Here is an 18,473-nt window from a genome sequence, read left to right as displayed (position 1 = left end):
CCGCCATCTTGTATCTGATGGCAGGCAAAGTTCCAACCTGGAAAGATCCTCCACATACCGAGGGTTATTTTTAACATCCCAATCCTGACTCTCTCAGACTTCAGAAGAGTCTGTTTTACATGGAAAGTTTTGGAGTCAGGCTAGTCATGATTGGTGTTACTTGCATAGATTCTTTTTGGATCTGACCTCTCTCCCTCCCCACGGCCATCAAGTTTCTTCCATCTCATTTAAAACTTTCCCAAGTTACCATTTTCACTTCCTCCTTTTGGATGCACTTTTCTGCCCCCGCCCACAAGGCCTCACTCTGTTTTACTTCTTTAATGATACCGCTCTGTGGTCATCAATCACTTACCTGCCAAGTCCAAGTGTAGCCCCTCTCAGCTCTGCATGGGATCTTCAATTATTCATTCATTCTTCAAACCCTTATTCCCTTGGCTTCTGTGAAATCATGTTCTCCTGGTTCTCCTTGGCTCCCCCTGGTCATTTTAATTCCTACTTCTGTTTTTTCCTCCCTTCAGCCAGTACGTGCTGTGGGGTTCCATCCTCTGCCCATTGTAACTCTCACCCCATGCTCTCTCTGTGGTCTGATTATTTCTTGGTTTTAACTGCAATCCATGTGCTGATAACCCCAGCCCAGATCTTCTTTCCCCTCTGATTCATAATTCCTGGAAATGCTGGCTACCACATGGCCACCATATCCAAAGCAGGACTCCTCATCTCTCCATTATTTAGTTAAAACAGTAAGCAGAAGAACTGTTTCTGCATCGCTTATGCACAACGACATAAACTGGAATGACTACAAGGTGGTTTCTAGAATCAAGGGGGCCACTGAACAACCTGGTGTCTGGGGGACAAGAACTAGGTCACTCTAGGGATTCCCAGGAGCAAATTTAACATGCCCAGTGTGGATCATGCTCCACTTCTTGGCATCTGTTATCAGAATAGTGAAGTATTTAACATCCCAGATGACAAGACAAGAGCTACCAGGCTTTCCAAATCTGCTGTTACTTCTACAATCTCCATCTTGGTAGCTCTGCCATCCATCCATCTACCCTAGTACCTCTTCCCCTGGTCTCTCTCATTCTCTCCAAGGGTAATCATCATGTAATCCTAAGATTTTACTCTTAAAGTAATTCTTCAAAACAGTTGTCCCTTCTCCATCATTTGGACCTAGTTTGGGGTCTTATTGTTCCTTCTCCTTATGACTATCAAGCCTCCTACAAAGATTCTCTGTGTCCAGCCTTGTCTATTTCAAAATCATTCACCACTTGAGAGCAGGATGGTCTATCTAAACCCAAATCTGATCATGTGACTCTCCTGTTTAAACCCTTTACTAGAGAGTGAGCTATGGGGCTTACAGTCCCAGATTCTTGATATAAAAGACAAATTCAGCCAGGGTATTGCCCTTACCACCCTACTCCTGACCTCCGGCTATTATCAGACCCTCTTTATAGCTCATTGAGACCTCACCTCCCCAGGCTGTCTTCCCTTAAGTCTTCCCTGACAGCTCATGTTTACTTGAGACCCCCCCCCCCCCGCATGTTTCCATGATGCTGTGGACACATTATCATTACTGCCCATTTTTGGTAAGTGTCTGATGCTGTCTCTTCCACTATTTGTCAGTTCTTGAAAAGCAGGTACAGGAGAAGGTATATGGTAGGTGCTCAATGGATGTTTTTGAATTATTACTGATTTTGGTAAATCATATTAACTCTGAGTTTTAGCTTCTTCATGGCAAAAAGGAGATAATTACCTCCCTTGTGCTGTGAAATTAAATAAGATTTACAAACAAAATCCCTTGCTTTGACCAGGAGTGGTGTCGCACACCTGTAATCCCAGTGGGACTGAAGGCTGAAGCAGGAGGATCACAAGTTCAAAGCCAGCCTCAGCAACTTAGCAAAGCCCTAAGCAACTTACTGAGAGTCTGTCTTAAAATTAAGGGGGGGGGGGCTTTGAGGATGTACTTAGTGGTTAAGCACCCTGGTTCAATACCTGGTACCTAATTAATTAATTAATTAATGCCTTGTTCTGGGTCTGGCTCATAGTAAGGGCTCAATTAAAAGTCACTTTCCGAATGATCATTTATCCTCCTAGAACAATTTTAACTAAAAGGGGAAGTTACCCTTTGTTTAAATGTGTATCTCTCCTATCTGACCACAGCTCAGTGAGAAAAGAAGGCCATGTCTATAATATCCAGCTCAACTTTTTGCACATGACAGGTGCTTTATATATTCTTGGTATAAATGAACAACTTCTGTATATGCTTATTTGATCATTAATTTGCATCTTCAATTTCTTTACTTTTTTTTCCTTTTTCCCATTATATAAATTACTAACTTCAATTTATTGACATGTACTGCTTCCTATTATCAACCAACCAAAGCTGGAGAAAAAATGGAGGCTGGGATATGGGACAAGACATAAAAACTATGTAGTCAGGGTGTTTCCTGGCCACACTGTAGCTCTAGAGAGGCCATCTGCAAATGCACTTCTACCTGCTAAGCATAAGAAGCCCATGATTTACATGTAATGGCACATTTCATCCCCAACTGCACTAGAGGGAGGTAGGTGCTGTGTCCAACTATACCAGGCAGGATTGAGCAGGGCACAGATCAGCATGCTCAAGCTGGGAAACTGAGGAGAGTTTAGCAGAGGACTTTGAGGGTGGACAAGGAAAGGAGTCCTACAAAGAATGGTATGATACTCCAGGGCCAGCAACATTTGGGGGTCTTCATCCCTGCAGCGGTGAGGAAGAGCCAACCCTCAGCCATCCAGGAGGGAAGGAGCCAGGAGACTAATACCCTGACCTCCCTTCTGTCTGCCAGAGTACTCCAATGACCAGATGAACCAGAAGATGAAGGCAAAGAAGCCTACTGATGGGGTCCAGATGGATGAGTAGAGAGTAACTTTGGAAGCATCAAAAGGATGTGTACAGCCAGACCAGAGAGTGCGAGCTGGTACAATCCAGGTGGCCTAGGTTTTGCCCCGTGGCTTTGCTCTTTGGCTTCCACAACAGTGTCAAATGACTCCATTTCTCTGGCTTTGGTTGCTCACTAACTGTTCTTTTATTGTCACCCTTGAAACCAGGCCAGACACAGCAATCTGGGATGAGCTAGTTTTCCATGAGGACTCTAGTAGGTGGTCATGTCAGCACAGGACAAATGAGTGACCTCAAAGTAAAGCAGAAAAACAGCCACTCTTTATAAACACACACACACACACACACACACACACACACACACACACACACACAATGCTGCTCTATTAGCTCCTGGGAAACTACCTGGCAACTTTCTTCTGACAGCACAGAGCCTATTTCAAATGGCACAAAACAATGTCCCAGCCATGGGTTAGGAGCCTAGACTTGGGAATCAGACTGGACAGGACTAGATCCCAATTCTGTCACTGGCTAGATGAACTTAGGCCTCATCTGCAAAATGGAAATTATAATACCAATGAGGATGTTGTTAGGATTCAATGAAATATGACATTTGTTTCTCACTCTTCACCTGTTAGCTCAAAGAGTACTGTGGTGGCTTCTGCAGTTCTGCATTGACATAACTTTTTCTTTTTCTAAAATATATATATTTGTAGATGGACACAATACCTTTTATTTATTTATTTTTATGGAGTGCTGAGGATCGAACCCAGTGCCTCACATTTACTAGGCAAGTGCTCTACCACTAAGCCACACCCCCAGCCCTTCTTTACATTTTATTTAGAGACAGGATCTCACTGAGTTACTTAGGGCCTCACAAAAGTGCTGAGGTTGGTTTTGAACTCGTGATCCTCTTGCCTCAGCCTCCTGAGCTTCTGGGAGTACAGGCATGAGCTACCATGCCTGGCCTGACATAACTTTTTTTTTCTTAAAGATGGACACAATATCTTTATTTATTGTTTTTATTTTTATGTGGTGCTGAACATCGAACTCAGTGCCTCACACGCGCAAGGCAAGCACTCTACTGCTGAGCTGTAACCCCAGGCCCAACTTCTTGATTTACTCATCCTAACTCCTTGAACCTTTAGGAGGAGATTTCACAACTAAGAAGGATAATGATATCTTGTAACAATTTATAGTTTTGAAGTGCTTTTTCTACATTATCAGATATGATTGTTGCCAAAGCCCAGTCAGAAAGGCTACACAAATGTTATTCTATTTTAAAGGTGAAGAAACTGTCACTTGATTACTGGGAGAGACTAAGTGACTGATTCAAGGGCAGAAAATGCAGCACAGGGCGGAGTCAGTAATGGCATCCCGCTAAAAAGGCAGCATCTGCCTTGCTTGTCTGTACTGGGCCGGTTGACCCCAGTGCGCGCCCAGACGTTGCTCTGTGGCAGTCACTTGCATGCTGGGTACTGGATCACTTAACAATTTGAGTTTCACCAAATTTTAATTACGTCCTTCATTTCTAACAAAGAATATCTGAGCCACTTCCTCTAGCTACATCTGCGATCAGGGGGGTTGGTGTGTCTGTCTTCCCTCCTGCAACCCACTTCTCTGCAATGTTATTTTTGTTTTTGGTACCAAGGATTGGACCCAGGGGCACTTTACCACTAAGCCACATTCCCAGCCCTTTTTAATATTTTATTTAGAGACAGGGTCTTGCTGAGTTGCTCAGGGCCTTGCTAAGTTGCTGAGGCTGGCTTTGAACTCATCAACCTCCTGCCTCAGCGCCCGCCAACCCCCCAGCCCCTGGGATTACAAGCAGGCAATACTGTGCCTGACTCTCTGCAGCTTCTCATGGCAGACAGCAGTGTGCTAACCCTGCTGGCTTTCCTGAGTGCTTTCTCTTGTGGTCAGGGAGAGCAGCACTGGCCTCCAGATTTGAGTTGCTAAGGGTGGATGTTTTACAATAAGAAGCCCATCTCTGAGCACAGAATGCACACAAGCATCAGCTCCTTTCGAGAGAGCTATTTTTGTCTTTCATCTTCAGAGACTGTGTTCCAAAATAGGGAGACAAGTATCAGGAGGAGAAAAAAAATAGCCAATGGCTCCAGCTCAGAAGAAAGCAAATCACTGCCATTTCACCACCAGTAACAGCAGCAACAATTGCCTCCATGGTCCTGGACGACAGCCTGAGTGGGAGGTCAGCAGCCCTTGGGCAAAGCACCATGCCCTGCGCTGTGATCTTTCTGTGGGATTTCTCACCATACATTTCATGAAACAGGGTTTGTTGCCATGGTTACTAGCAAATCACATGACAGCCTGGCTACTTACAAGTGTAGGAGAACAGATCAGACTGTGATGGGGGATAGAAGGTGTCTCTCCTCCCAGCTCAGTCCCATTGCCTTAGCTGGCCTGGATGACCTCAAAGTCTTCCCTATATGTGACCCGCCCATACTCAGGGTTAAGGACCAGTCATACATTGCTTTCAAAATGAGATCATGGCAAGTTTTCAGTAAGGGCCTCTCCTTTTGGTTTCAGGAGCCCCTCTCTCCCTGCCCAGCCCCTTCCTTCCTGGCCACACACACACACACACACACACACACACACACACTGTCATTAAATAGCCAAAGAGGTGGGAGGGGGAGGAGCTGTCAGCCTACACCACATCTCTACAATCTGAGGACAAGGCATGAGTCAGGGAATTTTGAAGCAGTGATACAATCAGTTCATGGATGCCTCCCGGAGGTGGAGGGAGGGAGTATGGACTTGCCCAGCTCCTAAAGAGACCCAGCAGGGTCTGCTGTCCCAGACACAGCCTTGGTGGGGGTCTGCAGAGACCTTTAGCCTCAGAATCATGGAATTGGGTCCATTCTCACAATCCCTGCTGGAGTGTGGTGGGCCTCACCCCACAGATACCACCTTCCAAGGAGAAGCCTGGAGAAAGCTTTCAGAAAAGGAAGCTCTCAGCCTCTCCCCTCCCCCTCCTCCCCAACTGTGTCAGGCCTGGTTAGCACAGCCATGTGCCAGGAGCTGGTGAGTGGGTGCGCCTCAGCAGCAGCAGCAGCACTGGCTCCACAACACATCTGTTCTCTGTCAATTACAGATTGCCCACCTCTTTAGGTTCAGATCATATCTCGTCTTTCCAATTCCATCAGTTTCTCCTCTTCTTTCTCCATGGCAAAATTCTAGGTGATGGAAATAGACCCAGGAGAGTCAGTAAAAGGTGGGGCTTGCAAGTGATTCTTCCCTGGCTATGCCAGATGGTTCAGAAAACTTACTTTTTTTTTTCTTTTTTTCTTTTTTTTTTTTTGGTACTTTGGATTTAATTCAGGGTTGGGAAGGGGCTTAACCTCTGAGCCCCATCCCCAGCCTTTATATTTTATTTATTTTTTATACTTTTCACAGAGTCTTGCTAAGTTGCTTAGTGCCTCACTGAGTTGTAGAGGCTGTCTTTGAACTTGAGACCTTCCTGCCTCAGCCTCCCAAACCTCTGGGATTACAGGCGTGTACCACTGTGCTTGGCCAGAGAATTTTCTTCAGAGCCTCTGCCTTAAAAAGTGAAATATATATTATGGGAGAAAGAAGCCAACATCTTCCCAAATGTAAGGAGCCCCATGGCAGCCCCACAGAGCAAGGGTCATGGAGTGTGTGAGGGCCAGCCTCTGCCAGGTTAGCAGAGCCCTGGGTACCTGCTGTCTTTCTGGTTTGCAGGGCCAGTGAGTAGTCTCTTCTTGTTGGCATGTTATTTTATACTTAACTCTGGGTTATTCAATATGCCAACATTAGACTTTAATTAGTGCTTCCCCACTAAACCACCCCTACCTCTCCTAGCGGAGATTTTCAAAGGCAGAGACCGTGTCTCACTTGTTCAATTGTCCAGCACCTATCTCAGTGCCTGGCATTTGCTGATAATTTATTAAATGCTTGATAGGTGGAAGAGTGAGTACCACTTGAGCAGACCTGAGGGGCTGAACACTTGGAATCTGGCACAAGACACACTCATATGCACAACCCACTAATTAACTACATTCGTTCATGCAGGCAGGCAGGCAGGCACTTATTCCTTGATTCAGATATTCGAGTTGAGTTCCCATGATATTCCAGACACCGAACTCAACAGTTTGTTGTGGAATCTAAATGCATTGAGGCACTTAGCATAGTGCCGACTGCATGGAAAGCACTTAAGATATATTAGCTTTTGTTTTCGATCAGGAGGTTATGCTATAAAAAGGAAATGAAGGTAAGGCCACACAGGCTCTCTGCAATTACCACTTCCTTCCCTGAGTTATCCCAAGCCATCTGTTCAATAATCCATTCAAGAATGTTTCTGAGGGCTGGGCTTGTGGCTCAGTGATAGAGTGCTCTCCTTGCACATGTGAGACACTGCATTTGATCCTCAACACCACATAAAAATAAATAAAATAAATGTGCTGTATCTATCTAAAAGTAAAAAAACAAAACAAAAACAGAATGTTCCTGAGCACCTGCCTCCGTCTTTCTGGTCTAGGCTTTTTTTTTTTTTTTTAATACTTATTTATTTTTTAGTTTTCGGCGGACTCAACATCTTTGTGTGTGGTGCTGAGGATCGAACCCGGGCCACACGCATGCCAGGAAAGTGCGCTACCGCTTGAGCCACATCCCCAGCCCAGGTCTAGACTCTTTTGAAAGTAGAGGTAAATGCCTTATAAGATCGACAGTGAGCACTCAAGTGAATTGCTGCTGGTGGGCTCTTTGTGTTTCTGGACACCTCCATGCTGGCTGTGCTAGCAAGCACACCATCCGGTTTGCTAAGGGCCTTCTTAAAATGAGGCTAGTGCAACTGAAGGTGGAACTTGGAGAGGCTCTGGCAGAGCTGGGACTGGCCTGAAGCCCATGGACCCAAGGCAGCCTCTAGGCCAACTAGGCAACAGGTTAGCTGCCCAAGAAAACCAGAGTCAAATCCAAGTCTGCTACCTTCCCATCCTCCAGGTGCACCTGTGGTCTGGCAGATGAGAAGAGGTTTGTTGTGTGTCTCCAGAGTGAGAAGCTGCCACTCAAGGAAATGCACGGCACCCTCAAGTCCAGCTTTATCTGCTGGGCCCATGGGAGGACCTTGCATTTGTAACAGGAACAAATAGAAAGATCCTAACTATCTCAGAGATGAGAGCTTTACTGCAGTTCAAAGTCCTCTGTGCTTCCTCTGATAAATGATGTGTGTGTGCGCACACATATGTACACACAAGATTTTCAGACCCTGGGTCACTACCTCTGACAGCATGATTATTTCATGTGATCGTGTTTTTGAGTCTAGCCTTAAATGGCAAAATAAGCAGAAAGATGACCAGGCAAGGAGCAGAACAAGAGTTGAATTCAGGGACTTTTGTCCGACTAACATGCCAGTGATTTGCCTGGCAAAATGATTCAGCAGTAATCCTGCCAGGGTTCCCAAAGAAAGCCCAAATCTGGAATGACGTAATGTCTCTCCTCCTCTGACGCGGCCGTCTCTCCACCCCCACCACTCCACGCTTGCCATCTCGAGAGCCACCGTTCCATCTGTGGAGCCATCAGTTGCCATCTGCGTTGTGATGAATATGTATTTTATTATTTCAGTGGTATTGCCAGGTTAATAATTTGATAGAGAAATGAAGACTGGAAAAAAATATCCTGGTCTCTGGTGAGTTAAGTCGCAACAAATCATGAGCGATGTCTGCAGGATGCCTCCAGTATCTCAAATTGGATATTTGATCTCTGCATCCCATGAATATTTATACTTTGAGGTAAAGTGATTGATTTAATTTATCAGTCGAAATTTGAAGTGACTGTCTAGACTTGCTATGTGGCCAGCATTGCAGGGAACATAAAGAGAAAAGGACCCTGTCCCTACGGGGATGTACCTCCTGTGTGGCTGACAAGCACTTTGGCTGACCTACCCCCAACCCATCACTCTCTCTCTTTTTTCCTGACCTGGTAAAACCAAATGTGGTCACATGAGAAGGTGCTCTTGTCTTCAACTAAACTAAATTTGGTTTTTCTTGCTATTCCTGGCTAGGCATATCATTCATTTTATTTCAAAGAGCAAAGGAAAGAGATCTGAGGAGTTGGGAAGGTTCTGGGGGAAATTCTTTGCAGGTAAAAAGAAAATAAAAAAATAAATAGTTCCCTTTTTTTTTTTCCTGCTCCTGAATATTGGTATGATGCAAGGAACTCATGAATCTGGTTTGCAAACCTCAGAAAAAATTAGCTGAAAAATTACAGATATGGCGAAAATCCAGGTCCCTGATGTTGTTAAGTTGCTAAACGAAACCTAGAGCTGCCCTGCCTCCAGACATCTCATTATATATGAGATAATAAATTCTGTATTATTTAAGCTAGTCAGATCAAGGCTCTCTGTTCCATAAAAGCAGAAAACATCATTATTACATGAAGCCGTGACTTTTTCACATTTTTGACCATAAACAAAAGTAAGAAATATGTTTACATGTAATGCACTATATTCTATTTCATTTTTTAAAAAATTCAGGTCATAACCCACTAAAGTGATTCCAAAGCTCACTAATGGGTCATGGCCCACATTTTGGAGAACATTAAAGTCTTAGGGGATGTTAGCTACTGTGATAGAATAGAAAGCATAGAGATTCAATATAAATAATCATCATAGGAGGGAATGATCATTTTGAGATGGGAAAAACAGAGCTGGAGATTGAAAAGTAGCTTTATTTTCAGCAAAAGAAAGAAATGGAGAATGGATAAGAATGATTTAAGTTAGGTGATGTGTAGCTTTGAATGGTAGACAAACTGGAGGCCATCTATGAAGGCCACTGGGAAGCGCTGGGAGGGTTAAAGGTCTAGGGCATCTAAAATGGTAGCAGTTGCAAGTTGGATTGGGTCTGAGTAGCTCTGACTAGAAGAGTTGAAGTTTGAGGCCAACGAGGAGCCCTGTGTCTGTGGAAGTCAGCTTGTCCTCTGTCACTCTGCTCTGCCTGCAGTCACTGCAAAGCCACTTGAGTAGCATTCTCTAACAGGGGCTGCTCCTCAATGCTGAACCAAGAGTAAACTGGCCTTTTGAAAAATTTTGCCTGGCAGCCAGCAATGTAAGCTCACGGTGCTGGTGTGATTCCTGTAAATGAAACCGACAGAGAGTGGGCAAGAGGGGCCAACTTTCCAACTCAGAAAGGCTGACAATCCTGACTTCTCCTTGTTCTTCTCCTTGTTCCCACCTGCTTGCCTTCTGATGAAAGAAAATTGCCTTCACATTTTGCTAGATTCAGACCCAAAAGGTGGGCTGAGCCCTGTTACTTGGCACCTCTTAAAAAAAAAAATCAGTGGAGGAGGATTTGAAACTGCCAGTTAAATTGGGTGTTTGTGCTATCTGTGGATTTTAATTATCCCTGTCATTCTTTCTCTACTCTCTCCCTGAAAAGCAAAAGTTGACTCTCTCTCATGATGGAAATTAATCAGAACTAATCTGTGACTTCTATCATACCCACAGGGACTGGTAACTCAGAGTGGAATTTTACTGGGAATCCATATACTGAAGAGAAGAAACAGATCTTGAAAAGTCTAAAGTCATCTGGAGCTAAGCTTGATCTTACCCTTTCCCTTCAAATCAGTGACAGTTTTGAATATTTGAGACTGAGTGATTGGATTTCCAGAATATCATTTTTTTGTCCTGACAGTTGTTACCTTTTGGGGTTTGGGCAAAGTCTCCTGTATTTCTGCCCTATGGGCTCCATATGTAAAATTACAACCAATGCCTACCCTTTGGGAAAAAGTGAATTGCTTGGTTGGAAGGGGGGGTATTTTGATGATGAAAAGCACCAGCTATATCCATTGCACCCTGACACACAGAATCAAGTGATGATTTAGTATAATTACTGTTGATTGAGCCTCGCTGTCTTTGTCAAGTGGTTTTTTTGGAGCTCTTCTTTGTAGAACCATTTAACACTCCATGTATTACAGCCTAGGACTGGGGTTAACACTCTGAATAAAAGTAAGCATGAAGGAATGAGCAGTGTATGCTATTCCTCTCCGTAAGTCCAGCCTTGAACTCGGTGTCATCTCCAGTGTCCCTGCTTCTTGCCACCCACAGGCACTTGGCTGCCAGATCCTTCCACATGTTGTTTTCTGCCTCTGGTTTCCAATGCTCTTACTCTTAACCTCAGTTCTCCCTGTATCTCCGCTGATTTGCTGGGATCACCTCTTTGTCCTTCGTCTTCCCCTTCAATCCACCCCTTATCTGACTACTGGAGTAACTTCCTAATCACAGCTTTAAACAGGCACTAGCTTCCTTGCACTAAATTCCTCAATGTCCCATCTCCCATCAAAGTCTAAACTTATTAGAACATCATTAAAGAACCTTCAATACTGGGGCTGGGATTGTGGTTCAGTGGTAGAGTGCTTGCCTCACATGCATGAGGCACTGGATTCGATTCTCAGCACCGCATATAAATGAATGAATAAAACAAAGGTCCATCAACAACTAAAAAAATAAAAATAAAAAAAAGAACCTTCAACACTGAGCCCTAACCTATCAGTCCAGTGTTTCCTCCCATGATGTCTGCTTCTTGGCTCAAGAAGGGTAGACAAGAAGCTCCTTCTATTCAGTCGTGAAGCTTTAATTATAAAGTATTATAACTCTCGGGATCCTGCAATACCCTTTAGACTGTAAGCTTTATGCAGATAGGGGCTGGGTTTTTAATATCAGTGCTTACTATGGAGCCAGGTACATGATTTATATTCAATAAATATTAGTTGGGTGAATCAATAAGTGAATAAACACAAGTAAATCATAGATTCTAGTTCTAAAGTTCTGGAATCCCACAGATGAGAGGAAAGGGAATGTCATCTGGGAGCCTAGAGGAAGAGTGTATTTCTGAAGATGATATACCAGGAACCAGAAGAGAGTTCTAGAAAACTGTTTTGCATCTTTGTTAGCACATAAGAGAAACATGGCGTTTATGAAGTAGGAGCAGAAAATTATGAGAAAGCAGGGTGAGATGAAATGAGAGAAGAATGAAATAAAAAGCTACTGGTGGGGTGGATCAAAACACAGGATATATGGTGATCACTGGGGCAAAGAGCATCTCAACATTATTGGTATTCCTTTTTTTTTTTTTAGTTGTTGATGGACCTTTATTTTTATTTATTTACATGTGGTGCTGAGGCTTGAACCCAGGGCCTCACACATGCTAGGCAAGTGCTCTACCACTGAGCCCCAGCCCCAGCCCATTTTTGGTATTTCTAAGTAAGGAAAAGGGCAGCTGAAACAGAGGCAAGAGCCAAAGACATCATCCTCCATCTCACCAGGTAACCATATCCACAGAGCTTTGCCCGAACACTATTTGTTCAGGAGGTAGTGAGAGCCCCCATGTAACAGGCTCTGTGTTACAGGCCAAGATAAGATAGGGATCCAATGGACACAGAAACTGCACCCACCATCCTCCCTTTCACACCTTAATTCTGCACTGGCACTTGCACCCTTCATTGTTTGCAACTGTTAAACATATTGACTCCTCAAAGGAGTGTGGACCCTGGAGGGCAGGACGGTGTCTTGCTTATCTCTGTAATTCCCTGAATCTATAACAGAAACCATTTCCTGAGCAAATAATTAAATGAATGAACAGAACATTACAAGACTGAGTGATACAAAGGTTCCTCTTCTAGGATTTCTTGGACAATAAGAGTTCAGAATCAATTCACCTAGACTCATCTGGTGTTGATTTTCTGCCCACACCCATTATGGTCCCCTCAGAGTCCAAAGTGCACTGTCCTGCAGATATGGGACTACCTGGTGTTTCCTTTTCACAATTTTATTTCCTTCATGAGTATGTGTTCAAAAACAATTTCTGATAACTTACTTGAATTGCTTTTCCCTAATTTGAAAAGCAACGTAAGCCCATTTGTATACAGAGAAGTATAAAGAAAACACTGTCATATTTTTAGAATGGGCTTTCTGAGGCCATTCTGCTCCACACCAGGGCAGGGTTTTCCACTGTGATTGTGGTCAGGCACCCACCTCAAGCACCCAGAACAGCTGGGCATATAGATACTTAACAATAAACATTTGCAGAATGAATAGCCATCAGCTGCTCACTGCATTAAGGGAAGCCACCTCCCTGGTCTGCAGAGCAATCCTGAGCCACAGCTCTTAGATGTACCCTCACAATGGCCACCATGCCAGAAGCTACTTCTATGTTGGTGCTCCCAGGACTGCAGCACCTCTGGACTCTGTGGCTGCCAGGCAATTCTGCATTTGGGGTCCTGGGCTTTGGGGTCTAGAAGGCCACTGATGGTACCATAGCTTAAGAGGCCTGGTTTTTCTTTAATTCTCCACGGAGCAAAGCTGCACCATATACCCATCAGGACTAGAGAGAAAATTGTTCCTTCCCTTTTGTCATAAAAAAGGAAAACTGGTAGTCCAGGCTGCCAGTGCCTTGGTTTTAAGTGAAAGTTTTGTATGTGTTGAATATTTTGGTGTTTGTTTTGGTCACAGCAGTAGAGGCCTTTGGGACCTTTTCTCCCAACTGCCCATTCAACAGAGGCCTAACCTAGGAATTTTGCTCCTGTACACATTTAAGATGCAAAAGAAGAGTGATGAAGGAGGAGCCTACAGAGAATCCTGCTCATGGCTTCCTGCCTCTGCAGAGAACAGAGCTGGCTCAACCCCAGGGCACCAGGGGTAGGTTCAGGGAACCAGCCCTGAGGAGAAGCTTCTGTGGGGTGGCTCTCTCTCCCACCATCAAGAAGGAACTGATGATAACTGAGGCCCTAAGATTGCATACTGTGACTCAGAGAGAGGACAAAGGCTGTCAGGGCCTGGAAACATTCAACAAAGCCTCCATCATTGAGAATGGCTTACGGGACAACACAGTAGCTGTCCCAGGCCTCCCATTGCCAGCCTCCCTGGTAGAGCGGCATCCCTTTAGTCAGCTTTGCAAGCCTGTGTCTGTATTATGGCATGTCATTAGCTCAGAGGCTGCTTGGCCAGGAGGTTTGGACACCCTGCCATCTAGGGAAGCCATTGATTACCCAGACAGGGCCTCACAGGACAGCAACACCTACAGGTGGTCTTTTTTTCCCCTCAATGTCTTAACTTCCAGAACCCCACTTTGTCAGGAGCTCAGTTCTGAAACTCTGGGTGGACTTAACCAAATTCACAAGGAATGCTGCATTCATCAGAATACAAGGGTGCCTGCTTGCAACAGAAGATTCTTCTTTGCAGGGACCAGAACCCTGGTGGCCAGGCTTGAGAGCCACAACTGAAGGCCAGAAGAGTAATCAGGAGACTGCCTGGTGCAATAGGAGGCAAAGGAAGGAAGGGGGCTTTGGTCAATGGATTCCATCCAGGCTTTGGTGGCTAAGGATATGCATCCTCCTCAATAATATCCCCTTCTCTCTTCCTAGAGAGCTGCTTGCTGCTTCTGGCTCCAGGGCCTCTCTTCCTTCCCTGGATGGCATTGTTTGGATCAGACAATGCTCTTAGACTCTGTGGTCCTTTCTCACTTCTTCCTTCCCAAACAAATGCTGATTTTGTCCTGGTACCCAAACTCCTCCACCTAGGTGCAGGCTTCAGGGAGGTGAGTCCCATTCTCCACCCCAGGAAGTGAATCTTCACTGGTCAAAACCATGACTCTCACCCCTGTCAGACTCAACTCCCTGTTTTTGCTAGCTTATTTATTATCTATTTCTACATATTTATGTGAGGCAGGTCTTGCTATATTGTTTAGTCTGTTTTTGAATTACTGGATTCAAGTGATCTTTCTGTCTCAGCCTTCCAAGTAGCATATGCTACCACCCCAGTCTCCTCCCTCTCTCTCTCTCTCTCTCTCTCTCTCTCTCTCTATATATATATATATATATATATATATATATATATATATATACACGTATATATTTCGGTAACTTTCCTTTTACTACTACAAATGAAATGTATAGGTAATATAATTCACTTGCATGCATAATTTATTTCTTTCTTTTTTATTAAATGAAACAGGGTCTCATGTTGCCCAGGCTGGCCTTAAACTCCTGGACTTAAGTGATTGTCCCGCCTCAGCACCCTGAGTGCTGGAACTATAGGGGCACACTACCATTGCCAGCCATATAATTTCAAAACATTCAATAACTGTATTATGGAGTAGAATAAAAAGAAAATAATTTAAAATAAAATAGAATATATTAAGTGCAATATTGAGCAGGGCTACCTTAGAAGAAATATATATATATATATATATATATATATATATATATAACTTTCCTTTTACTACTACAAATGAAATGTATAGGTAATATAATTCACTTGCACACATAATTTCTTTCTTTCTTTCTTGTTAAATGAGATAGGGTCTCATGTTGCCCAGGCTGGCCTTAAACAAAACCAGCATTTGTTTGGGAAGGAAGAAGTGAGAAAGGACCACAGAGTAGAAAGAGGTGCTAGTAGTCACAGGTGCTAGATCCATACCCAGAATCACTGTGACCTTGGCAGGTGCTAATGCAGGCCCAAACAGCTTGCTGCTTTGGAGACTTGAATTCCTTGAGTGGTGTTGACATTGCTAATGTGATTTTTCCAAACTGGTGAACAACTCTTAGAAAAATTCTAAACCAAACAGAACATGATCTTTTCTTGAGGTACACAACAGGAGCTTTCCTGGAAAATACAGTACACTGTAAAGATGCTTTGGGTTTAGACATGAATGAGAGTTCGGTTTTACTCAGATAATTTTGAACAGTTTTTTTTTTTTTCATCTGTGAAAATGGTCAAAAGGACATTCAAATATCATGCGGGTGACAAAGTGGGACTATCTGTGCATTGCAAGTTGTCTAGTTCCAGCCTCTGCCCACTGCATGATTATCGCCCTCCCTGTGTTATTGTGACAACCAAAAATGCCCCCTCCGCATTTCCACGGTGCCCCATGGAACCAAGAGATCCCCTCTCCATTGTTTGGTGTCTCGTTTCCTCATCTATAAAACTCCCATTCCCCTTTCCTGTGATGCAGTGTGAGGGGAACTTTATGGCAGACCTTTGGCACCAGCTGTTTTAACTGATAAAGAGACACAGGTGAATAGACAGTCCCTTCCTCTATGCTGTTCTATGAAGATCTGGGGACTGCCTCTGTCATGTCTGCTTGGGGGAGCAAGCTACAGATGAGGCCACTATGTGGAAAAGAAAGGTGAGGAAGCTGGTACCTGATGGCTTCAGATGAGTCCTTGGATCAGCCAATCCTGGACTTTCCATGTGTTAAATAATTGTGCAAAGGAGTGGTGCAGTGCCTTTCCCATATTGCAGCCCCAAACTCCTTCCTGCAAAGGCTGTTCAGAGATCCCCTTTCTGGACTCCTACAGAGACACTGCCTCCTTTTTGGTCCTTCTTGGGAGGTGGTAAGCTGAGGTAGGTAAGGACCATCTCTGGGGATCATTCCAGCTCTGATTTTATTGGCTGTGTTCATTTTGGCAAGTCACTTCATTGGTTGATGTCTCATTTCCTCATCTGTAAAACAGGGACAAAAATGGCTTTCAAACTCCAAGAATGCTGTGAGGATTACATTAAAAGAGCCCACAGAAGTACAGCCCTTCAATCAGGGCTGTGTAATGGATGTTGGTGCTGGTGATGAAGGATCTTTGTGTGTTAGTTAGGTATCTTTTGGACACAAATAGAAATCCAACACAAACTATACGAACAACAGAAAAGGGAAGTTGTCAGCAGCTGGAGACAACGAGATGGGTTACAGAACCAGGAACTGCTGTTGGAATCAAGGCCTTGAGGATTGGCCATGATCTGGTGTTGTAGACAAGGGGTCCAGATCCTCTGCTGCACATAAGAATCATCCCAAGCAAAACCCAGGATGTGCAGCAGGAGAGACCTGTTAAAACTTTTGGGCTGGCACCCAGGTACCAGTATTTTCTCAGGCTCCCCAGGAGATTCCAATATTCACAAAAGTAAGGTCTCTCTTCATGTTCTCTCACTCTGCTACTCTGCTTCTCCCTGCTTCCTTCCTATAGAAACTTCCTCCTTCCACAGCCTCAGATATCTACCTTCCTACTACAAGAATCTCAACAGAAAAAAAAAAAAGAGCTGCTTTCTCCTACCATCTGTTTACCAATAGCTCTACCCTGTCCAGTCTGTATATATCCTTTTTATTCCTATCACTGCTGATGGAAGCTCAAACAAACCCACCCCTGTGGCCAAGAGCTTTGACTGATAACTGACCAGAAGCACTTCAAATGGAGACTGGCAATTCTAAGAAGGCTGAATGGGAAAAATGCATTCATATCACCTAAGCAACGTGAGGCTAGTTAAACTTCATCTTGGTTGATGTAACTTCTTGTCAACATAATTTGCTTCAGCCATTTTTCTATAACTACTAAGATTTGGGCTCCACAGTGTCTTTTCTTCTAGTCCTTTAACCACTGCAAGTGGCTCAGTGATCCCTTCCCCAAGATGGAATTGCAGGCTTTTTATCTTCTGAAGTTTATTCATGAAGTCCTTGTCACTCTCACAGATAACTGATCTGGTAAGGTACCCTCTTGATTTCCCCCAATTTCACTCCAGGATAATCAACAACACTCTCAACTTTAGGTATGAGTGAGCAAGCTCTGCATTTCTATGCAAACTGACATCCAAGTTTCCATTTTCTTGAACTTTCTCTGCTGCACATAAGAATCCTTGGTTATCAGGTTGGAGTAGTGCTTGAGAGAATGCATGTATTTTAACCAAAACAAGATTAGAATCACCACATGGAATCCTCAATGGTACTTACCCACTTGTGCCCAAAAGCACTTACCAAATTCTCTTTTAAAAACTAGACATAGTTGAAAATAATAAACACATTCCCAACTTTCCAGATAATGGGAAATGTTTTCATTAGTTCAAAGCAAGTTCATTTAATGAGACAGGCCCCTGTAAATACCGTGCAGAATCAACCCAGTCAACAGCACCCTTAAACAGTCCCTTGGGCACAGGTCTGCAGCCCGAGGGAGCATCTTCTCTGTGGTCTACTTCTATGGTCCTATCCTTGCAAAGTTTCTAGATCTGACTGATTAGCGGTTTCACAGAATTCTGGTTATGCAGTGAGCCATTCATTTGATCTCTGTTTCCTGATTAACTAAAGCCATTGCAGCAATAGACAGATGAGTGACAGGGACATACTCCAGGGCTGCTGTTGGGGAGAGATGTAGGAAGGGCCACGCCATTTGGTGTGCTGCCTCTGGGGTCTTTGGTTGTTAAGGAATCTTGATCTTTGGGTTAGTTAGTCTATACCTTCCAGGCCTCTTCCTGTTTTGTTTCACATCAAGTAAAAAGAGATCTCAGAGGGGCTTTGCCTCCTGCTAGATAGAGGAACTCATCTGGCCCATACCACCCTGAGGATAAGGGTCCACAGCACAAGAGCAGATTTGTTACCCCTCTCCCTGTTCCCCCTTTCCCTCCCTGGCACCACCACCTCCCCTCTCTGGCTGATGGGTCACAGACCCACGTGCATTATATTTTGAGGTCTGATTCTTGAGTGAAGCCGCTGCACTCCCCCCTGTGTTCTTTGAAACTTCCGTTTTTCCAGCTGTTCCACAAACCTTTGCTGGCCGGGGCAGCCTTGCACATAGTTTTCCAAAATTATCC

At 44.1% G+C, this 18,473-nt stretch overlaps 1 protein-coding gene across 1 annotated transcript in view; it reads right to left on the bottom strand.

Moving 5' to 3' along the window:
• The window catches only part of LOC308633506 (uncharacterized protein), a gene marked incomplete at its 5' end in the record, with an annotated part of 56,134 nt that overhangs the window by 18,402 nt on the left and 19,259 nt on the right, over nt 1-18,473 (bottom strand). Inside the window, one exon of the mRNA XM_081266364.1 lies at nt 16,049-16,349. Coding sequence (XP_081122490.1) covers nt 16,318-16,349 — 32 coding nt within the window. The 3' untranslated portion in view covers nt 16,049-16,317. The remainder of the gene's footprint in view (nt 1-16,048; nt 16,350-18,473) is intronic.

The sequence above is a fragment of the Spermophilus citellus genome, assembly GCF_964194105.1.
Source record: "Spermophilus citellus genome assembly, chromosome: 14".
NCBI lineage: Eukaryota > Metazoa > Chordata > Mammalia > Rodentia > Sciuridae > Spermophilus > Spermophilus citellus.
This window is presented reverse-complemented; position numbering and strand designations above follow the sequence as displayed.